We start from the raw sequence: 10,000 nt of genomic DNA on the forward strand, positions 1-10,000 counted from the left end.
AATAAAGCATTTGTGTTTTTTTAATCATTACTTTATTAGCCTAATTGGGTGGGCAGAAAGCTATGCCATAATCAGAAATAATATATATATTTAGCAAAGTAAGAACTAATACTACAACTAAGAAACAAAGGTGTACAAAGTTGCACAAGTCAGGAATAGTCTAGTGGTGCGTTCACACCGGACGCGATTCGCGCTAGTGATTTACATGTTAAGTCAATGCAGAGACGCGAAATTCCATTCTGCGGAGCGATTCACGCAATTGAGGTGGCGCGAAGGACGCGAATTGAGCATTTTGAATGCGCGATTCGCGTGAATCGCTCAAGTTGAAAAATCTGAACTTTGGCGGATATTTCGCGCCGCGTTAACCAATCAGGAGCTTGCTCTAGTAGTGACAACAATGAGGAGAAAATCTGTATATTAATATCTGCTTCAGACAATATGATTATCACTGTGATAACATTAAATGACATGAAACACAACCCAGTCTCTTTTTGTTAAATGCAAGTTTATGATCAATAATACAAAAGTATAAGTAAAAGGTATAATAAGCTATACATGAAATAAAGCGAACAATTCAGTCAAACATTCAAAGTCAGAGCTAGTAGGCTAACGTTACAACTGCAACGTACAGTTATAGCCTAAAAATATAAAGTAATGAAACTTCTCTTTGCCTTCAGTCTAAACGATTTGCCAGGGAACAAATTATAGATCCATGAGAGCAAAGATCAGCCGTTACAAGACGAATTATAGCTCGAGATGCCACAGAGACATCAGAGCAGCGGCAGAAGAACTGGCTGAGGAAAGGTTGCCCTCGCCGGCTTTGACGAGCGACGCTGATCCACTGGAGCTCACAACTTGCGCAAATTTCACGTGCGATTGAAGCGAGTAAACTCAAAATGTTCAAGCGTCCACCTTCGCGCGATTAGTGTGAATTATTCGCGTGAATCGCGTCTGGTGTGATAAGGGTGCGTTCACACATGTAGTTCAGTTCGTTTGGTCCGGACCAAAAAACAAAAACAAAGCATTTAGTCCTGGTCCGCTTAGCGTTCGCACTGGCATTTTTAACAGCGAACCTAAAGTTGTACATATGGGTTTATTTTGACCAGCTGAGAACTCACGAAGAGCTCATCAAATGCTCAACACATTCAGAACAGCAGCAGGATTTCCTCCGGTGTGCAGAAACGCAGATCTGCATATATTGATGAGGCTCTTTATCTCTCGCTGCTCCACGTTTGCCCTCTACTCATGTTGGATACACCGATCTCTCCGTATCGTCAAATCAGTAGCATCAGACTTGTAGCGTCGCATCTTGTGACATCACGTCCTGTTTTTGGTTGGTTTACATGTCTTTGGTCCGTGTTGCATTCATATATCAGTGGAAGCGCACCAGAGTTGGTTTGGAGGCGGACTGAGACCTGTCTCTTTAGCGTCTTGCTCCGCTTGTTTGGTGCGCTCCAGGGTTGGGATGGCAGCTTCACATGTGTTCAGATGAACCGCACTAACCCAGCAATCGCACCAGGGCGCGCTTTAATCCAACCAAACATGACCAGTGTGAACGCACCCTTAAAGATGCGTGTTAAACTCACAGCACATGCAGGGATTCGTAACAGAACTACTCATCATGAGCTGCTCGCGTGAACACTGCACATTGCTTGACTATTTCTTTTCGTTTCGAATTGTTTCGTTTAAAAGTGGACATTTCAAGCTTTCTTTACACATATTTCTCATGTGTGTGAGGCTGAGTTTGGGTTTATTTATGAGACAAGAGCAATGCGAGTGATCGCGCCGGCGCCGCCTTGTCACGATTATTGTCTGCTATAGCCGATTTGCATCTTATTTATTAAATCCAGGCGATTGACTGATGAAACATTGATTAAAATTAAGATACAATTTATACAAAACGAAATACACTTTAAAGAAAGGCTTTCTACAAAACAAAACTTAAAGGGTTAGTTCACCCAAAAATGAAAATTCTGTCATTAATTACTCACCCTTATGTCGTTCGACACCCGTCAGACCTCCGTTCATCTTCAGACACAAATGAAGATATTTTAGTGTAAATCTGATGCTCTGAAAGGCCTCCATTGGCTCAATGCACTTTACACTCTCAAGACCCTTAAAAGACACTAAAGACGTCGTTACAAAGTCCATCTCACTACAGCGGTTCTACAATAACTTTATGGAGTGGCGAGAATAGTTTTTGTGCGCAAAAAACCCCTAAATAACGACTTGTATAGTGATGACGATTTCAAAACACGGCCTCATGAAGCTTCGAAGCGTTATGAATCAGTGAGTCGATTCAGCAGTTTGAATCGCCAAATTTCAGCAGTTTGGCGGTTTGACACGCGATCCGAATCATGATTCGACTCACTGATTCATAACGCTTCGAAGCTTCATGAGGCCGTGTTTTGAAATCGTCATCAGATACATCAGAGTGCAGAGCTCGCATAAACATATCCAGGTGCTTTTCTTATGCTTTATTAAAATGCTTGCTGTTTTCTTAATTTTGTTGTGTGTTTATTTTGTTATTGAGAGGAAAGCGCGCAGCACATATTCATCTAAACTTCGCTCTCGGATTTAGATTTAGTCACTAGCGGTGTATCGCTGCTCACGTACATCGATGATTTTTGCCGTGAGTATATCGTGGCCTTAGGTGAAGCTGAGCAAATGAAGCGTGTGATTGAATGCGGATGAGTCCATGAGCAGATCCTGCTGTGTTTATATCACAAATGGCCTTTAAAAGACACCAGCACTGTTATTATTAATGAACACACTGTCTGTTTTTCACATTTGCGTGCTGCTTTATCAGATAAATGAGAGGATGTTTGTACTGTTGAAGTGTTTTCATCTGAGCTTCACACAGAGAAAACACTGCAAAAACACGAACAGAGGAAATACATGTGCTTTATTTTAAGATATTTAAAGCATTCTGGCTCGTCTAATTGTCTTCTGTATGATCTGCGTGTGTTTTGTGTTTTTCTAAATATGTCTAAATCTGTTTCTTCATCTCTATATGTTCATTGTTAAACTCCAAAATGTGTTTATTTTTTCATTATTAAAGCCATTATTTTATATGAAAAAGTAATTGTATTTTAGTTTTTCTTGTGTATTTTTTGATTAGATCAGGTAATATGGTCATGTGACCTAAGGGGCATGTTGTTCTTTTGAGGTGAATAAAGGAATTAAAGCATACACTGTAAATAATAAAATCATGACCACATAAATCGTATTGGACGTGTGAAATTAATGAGGGAAAAAAATACTTTGAAATACTTTAAGTTGTGCCCTATAATGTTTAATGTGTCCTAATACTGATATAACATTAGTTTCTGCTGTTGTTTATGTATTTATGAAACTACAGGTCATTCTGTGCAGATCATAATACAGTGTCTGATTCAGGGTTATTATAGGTTTTGTTGCTTGGGGGAAAAAGTTAATAAATGTATACTTATTGTATTTCAGTTGCCAAACAAACTTTCTCATTTTCATTTAGTTTAACTTGATGGACTAAACCTGAAACCGAAATAAAAAGTAATAAAAACTATACAGGCATATTACAAAAATTGACATATACACAAACAAAATTATGTCAACTATAATAGTGTCTCAATATAGTCTTGATATTTGGTGTACAAGTTATTATACAAGATTATTAGCATACATAAAAGTCCTAATTTTATATCACAATTACTTAGCATGTCATATTTTAAATTTTTTATCTAATAATGAGGACATTTAAAATCATATTTTCAACATTTCATCTCATAATTTTGACTTTTAAAATCATATTTTGCCTATTTATCTAATAATGAGGATATTTAAAATCAAATTTTCAACATTTTATCTTATAATTATGAATTTTAAAATCATATTTTTGACTTTTTATCTAATAATGAGGACATTTAAAATCACATTTTCAACATTTTATCTCTTAATTATGACTTTTAAAATCATATTTTTGCCTATTTATCTAATTATGAGGATATTTAAAATCAAATTTTCAACATTTGATCTTATAATTATGACTTTTAAAATCATATTTTTGACTTTTTATCTAATAATGAGGACATTTAAAATCATATTTTCAAAATGTTATCTCATAATGACTTAAAATCATATTTTGACTTTTTATCTAATAATGAGTACTTTTAAAATCATATTTTCAACTTTTTATCTTATAATTTTGACTTTTAAAATCATATTTTTGACTTTTTATTTAATAATGAGGTCATTTAACATCATATTTTCAACATTTTATATTATAATTATGACTTTTAAAGTAATATTTTTGACTTTTTATTTAATGATGAGGACATTTAAAATCATATTTTCAACATTTAATCTCATAATTTTGACTTTTAAGATCATATTTTTGCCTATTTATTTAATAATGAGGACATTTAACATCCTATTTTCAACATTTTATATTATAATTATGTCTTTTAAAATCATATTTTTGACTTTTTATCTAATAATGAGGACATTTAAAATCATATTTTCAACATTTTATCTTATAATTATGACTTTTAAAATCATATTTTTGACTTTTTATCTAATTATGAGGACATTTAAAATCATATTTTCAACATTTTATCTCTTAATTATGACTTTATGATAATTGAAATGAGCTGATCAGTAAATATATTTGAATATTTAGTGTCCCCAACTGAGTAAGACCAAGCCAAAGGCGACAGAGGCGATGAGACAAGAACCAAAACTCCATCAGGAGACAGAATGCAGGAAAAACCCTGGGAGAATCCAGACTCAGTCGCTCAGTTCTCCTCTGGCCAATGAACTAACAGTGTGTGATTATGATTCTGGCAACATTACAGGTCAGAAGTCTTATTAGATTGGAATATTGGAAGGATCGGAGTCATCACGCCGATCCGAAATATTATAAATTAATATTTCAGTCTTTCTATTTCATATTTAATTTGATGTGTTACTTGCCGTTTCTTTGTAATAGTGATATTTACTAGCAGTTTCTGATTGGAAATAGTTTGAAAGTGAATCCTTGACTGTGTTTATCTCCAGCGTCTGATAATGTGGGTCGGCTGTAGTGAAATCTGATTTGTGATGAAGCGTCTCTGGTCACGATCGGTCTGGCGACATCAGTCTGTCTCAGAGACTCGTGGGTATTTGTGATAATCTTGTCAAGGCCGAAAGCATCTGTGGCTTTATCTTCTTGGCAGCTGTGATATCAGAGCGGTACGAGCTGTTCTTCACACACACACACACACACACACACACGCTGATGACGGTGAATCACTAACATTAACACAAACACACGGATCTTCACACTCTCCGCTCTCATGTGTATTTGAAGAGTCGCTCATCGAGCCTTTTAAGCTGTTTTGCACATTAGAGTGAAATTGATCATTAGCGATGAAGTATAACTCATGAAATCTGCTTCAGCTTCAGCTTGAGTTCCTGGTATTGCCTTTGTGAAACACACTCCAATAATCTTTGTTGGACACTGTAAAAAAAACATGATCTGCACAGAATCGTTTAAACCACCCACAGATTTATATCAGTTTTAGACACAAACTATAGTCACGTTTATTTGAGAAAGTGCCTTTCACAACACACTCAGTTTGATAATATCTTCATGAAAGCTCTTGTATTGTGTAGTATTTGAACGTGAATCTGTGTGTCTGCAGCGAACGTGCTGGACAACATGTTACAGAGGAATTCTGGGAAGGTGACGGCGGGCGGCAGCGCAGCACCTGTGATTCCAGAGAGGATGTTTTTATGTCACTGTTATCATCACTGTCCTGAAGACTCCACCAACAACACCTGCCGGTACAGCACACACACACACACACACACACACACACATGTTGGGTTTTCATGTTTTATGGGGACTTTCCATAGGCGCAATGGTTTTTATAGCATACATACCGTATATTCTATCCCCCTACACTGCCCCTGCCCCTAAACCTAACCCATCACACACACACACACACACACACACACACACACACACACACACACACACACACACACACACACACACACACACACACACACACACACACACACACACACACACACACACACACACACACACACACACACACTGCCCCTAAACCTACCCATCACACACACACACAGACACACACACACTGCCCCTGCCCCTAAACCTACCCATCACACACACACACACACACACACAGACACACACACACTGCCCCTGCCCCTAAACCTACCCATCACAGGAGACATTCTGCATTTTTACATTTTCAAAAAACATCACTTAGTCTGATTTATAAGATGTTTTCCTCATGGGGACCAGCAAATATCCCCACAAGGATGAGGATTTCGGATATTGCCATCTTTGTGGGGACATTTTGTCCCCATAACGTAGGGATTACCACTCCACACACACACACACACACACACACACACGCACGCATGCATGCACACTCACACACACACACACACACATATACACTCACACACACATATATACACTCACACACACATATATACACATACACACACACGCACACACACATAGACTCACTCACACACTGACACACACACACAAATACACACTCACTCACACACATACACACACGTACACACACACATACACTCACACACACACACACACACACACACACACACACACACACACACACACATACACACACACTCACTTACACACACGCACCTGTACACACACACACACACACACACACACACACAAGGCACATACAAATACACACACAAACGGCACATACACACACTCACACTCACACACACACACACACACACACACACACACACACACACACACACACACACACACACACACACACATTTCCACTCATTTTTTTTATTATTATATATTGAATGAATAAATAAATAAATATGTATTTATTTTATATATTATGTATAGACCAATTATTATTTATTTATTTTTATTTGTAGTAGTTTTTATATTTTATTTTACATATATTATAATTATTATTTATTTTGATCATGTGTATATACATATTATTTTTAGTAGTATTTATATTTATTTTATATAAAAATATATATACAAATTATATAAACTATATATATATTTATATTTATGCATGTATTTATTTTATATGATATGTATATATAATTTATTTATTTATAATTTTATATATAATAAATATTTTGTAATATGTTAATATTGTACTATATACATATTTATTATTATTATGTATCTATTCATTTTATATATGTATATGTATGATGATGATGATGATGATGATGATGATGATGATGATGATGATGATGATGCAGGACTGATGGATACTGCTTCACTATGGTGGAGGAAGAGGAGGGCGGCTCTCCAGTGCTCACGTCCGGCTGTCTGGGTTCAGTGGGCTCAGAGTTTCAGTGCAGGGTGAGTGTCTGTCTGTCTGTCTCTCTGTGCTTCTGTCTGTCTGTCTGTCTCTCTGTGCTTCTGTCTGTCTGTCTCTCTGTGCTTCTGTCTGTCTGTCTGTCTCTCTGTGCTTCTGTCTGTCTGTCTGTCTCTCTGTGCTTCTGTCTGTCTGTCTGTCTGTGCTTCTGTCTGTCTGTCTGTCTCTCTGTGCTTCTGTCTGTCTGTCTGTCTCTCTGTGCTTCTGTCTGTCTGTCTGTCTGTGCTTCTGTCTGTCTGTCTCTCTGTGCTTCTGTCTGTCTGTCTCTCTGTGCTTCTGTATGTCTGTATGTCTCTCTGTGCTTCTGTATGTCTGTCTGTCTCTCTGTGCTTCTGTCTGTCTGTCTCTCTGTGCTTCTGTCTGTCTGTCTCTCTGTGCTTCTGTCTGTCTGTCTCTCTGTGCTTCTGTCTGTCTGTCTCTCTGTGCTTCTGTCTGTCTGTCTCTCTGTGCTTCTGTATGTCTGTATGTCTCTCTGTGCTTCTGTATGTCTGTCTGTCTCTCTGTGCTTCTGTCTGTCTGTCTCTCTGTGCTTCTGTCTGTCTGTCTCTCTGTGCTTCTGTCTGTCTGTCTCTCTGTGCTTCTGTATGTCTGTATGTCTCTCTGTGCTTCTGTATGTCTGTCTGTCTCTCTGTGCTTCTGTCTGTCTGTCTCTCTGTGCTTCTGTATGTCTGTCTGTCTCTCTGTGCTTCTGTATGTCTGTATGTCTCTCTGTGCTTCTGTATGTCTGTCTGTCTCTCTGTGCTTCTGTCTGTCTGTCTCTCTGTGCTTCTGTATGTCTGTCTGTCTCTCTGTGCTTCTGTGCTTCTGTCTGTCTGTCTCTCTGTGCTTCTGTCTGTCTGTCTGTCTCTCTGTGCTTCTGTCTGTCTGTCTGTCTCTCTGTGCTTCTGTCTGTCTCTCTGTGCTTCTGTCTGTCTGTCTCTCTGTGCTTCTGTCTGTCTGTCTGTCTCTCTGTGCTTCTGTCTGTCTCTCTGTGCTTCTGTCTGTCTGTCTGTCTGTCTCTGTGCGTCTGTCTGTCTGTCTCTCTGTGCTTCTGTCTGTCTGTCTCTCTGTGCTTCTATCTGTCTGTCTCTCTGTGCTTCTGTCTGTCTGTCTCTCTGTGCTTCTGTCTGTCTGTCTGTCTCTCTGTGCTTCTGTCTGTCTGTCTCTCTGTTCTTCTGTCTGTCTGTCTGTCTGTATGTCTGTCTCTCTGTGCTTCTGTCTGTCTGTCTGTCTGTCTCTCTGTGCTTCTGTCTGTCTGTCTGTCTGTCTGTCTATATACACCAATTAGGCATAACATTATGACCGTATATAACACTGATGATCTCTGTTAGTGGGTGGGATATATTAGGCAGCAAGTGAACATTTTGTCCTCAGAGTTGATGTGTTAGAAGCAGGAAAAATGGGCAAGCGTAAGGATTTGAGCGAGTTTGACAAGGGCCAGATTGTGACGGCTAGAGGACTGGGTCAGAGCATCTCCAAAACTGCAGCTCTTGTGAAGATCAAAAGTGCTCAGAGGAAGGACCAGTGGAGAACCGGCCACAGGGTCATGGAGGACCAGTGGAGAACCGGCCACAGGGTCATGGAGGACCAGTGGAGAACCGGCCACAGGGTCATGAAGGACCAGTGGAGAACCGGCCACAGGGTCATGGAGGACCAGTGGAGAACCGGCCACAGGGTCATGGAGGACCAGTGGAGAACCGGCCACAGGGTCATGGAGGACCAGTGGAGAACCGGCCACAGGGTCATGAAGGACCAGTGGAGAACCGGCCACAGGGTCATGGAGGACCAGTGGAGAACCGGCCACAGGGTCATGGAGGACCAGTGGAGAACCGGCCACAGGGTCATGGAGGACCAGTGGAGAACCGGCCACAGGGTCATGGAGAACCAGTGGAGAACCGGCCACAGGGTCATGGAGGACCAGTGGAGAACCGGCCACAGGGTCATGGAGGACCAGTGGAGAACCGGCCACAGGGTCATGGAGAACCAGTGGAGAACCGGCCACAGGGTCATGGAGGACCAGTGGAGAACCGGCCACAGGGTCATGAAGGACCAGTGGAGAACCGGCCACAGGGTCATGGAGGACCAGTGGAGAACCGGCCACAGGGTCATGGAGGACCAGTGGAGAACCGGCCACAGGGTCATGGAGGACCAGTGGAGAACGGGCCACAGGGTCATGAAGGACCAGTGGAGAACCGGCCACAGGGTCATGGAGGACCAGTGGAGAACCGGCCACAGGGTCATGGAGGACCAGTGGAGAACCGGCCACAGGGTCATGAAGGACCAGTGGAGAACCGGCCACAGGGTCATGGAGGACCAGTGGAGAACCGGCCTCAGGGTCATGGAGAACCAGTGGAGAACCGGCCACAGGGTCATGGAGGACCAGTGGAGAACCGGCCACAGGGTCATGAAGGACCAGTGGAGAACCGGCCACAGGGTCATGGAGGACCAGTGGAGAACCGGCCACAGGGTCATGAAGGACCAGTGGAGAACCGGCCACAGGGTCATGATGGACCAGTGGAGAACCGGCCACAGGGTCATGAAGGACCAGTGGAGAACCGGCCACAGGGTCATGAAGGACCAGTGGAGAACCGGCCACAGGGTCATGAAGGACCAGTGGAGAA

General features: G+C 41.0%; 1 protein-coding gene across 1 annotated transcript in view; it reads left to right on the plus strand.

Moving 5' to 3' along the window:
• Nucleotides 1-10,000, plus strand: part of bmpr1bb (bone morphogenetic protein receptor, type IBb) — a gene marked incomplete at its 3' end in the record, with an annotated part of 163,246 nt that overhangs the window by 137,974 nt on the left and 15,272 nt on the right. Inside the window, exons 4-5 of the mRNA XM_079804046.1 lie at nucleotides 5,661-5,802; nucleotides 7,282-7,384. Of these exons, the coding sequence (XP_079660172.1) occupies nucleotides 5,661-5,802; nucleotides 7,282-7,384 (245 nt within the window). The remainder of the gene's footprint in view (nucleotides 1-5,660; nucleotides 5,803-7,281; nucleotides 7,385-10,000) is intronic.

This window comes from Gobio gobio (assembly GCF_949357685.1).
Source record: "Gobio gobio genome assembly, chromosome: 22".
Classification (NCBI taxonomy): Eukaryota; Metazoa; Chordata; class Actinopteri; order Cypriniformes; family Gobionidae; genus Gobio; species Gobio gobio.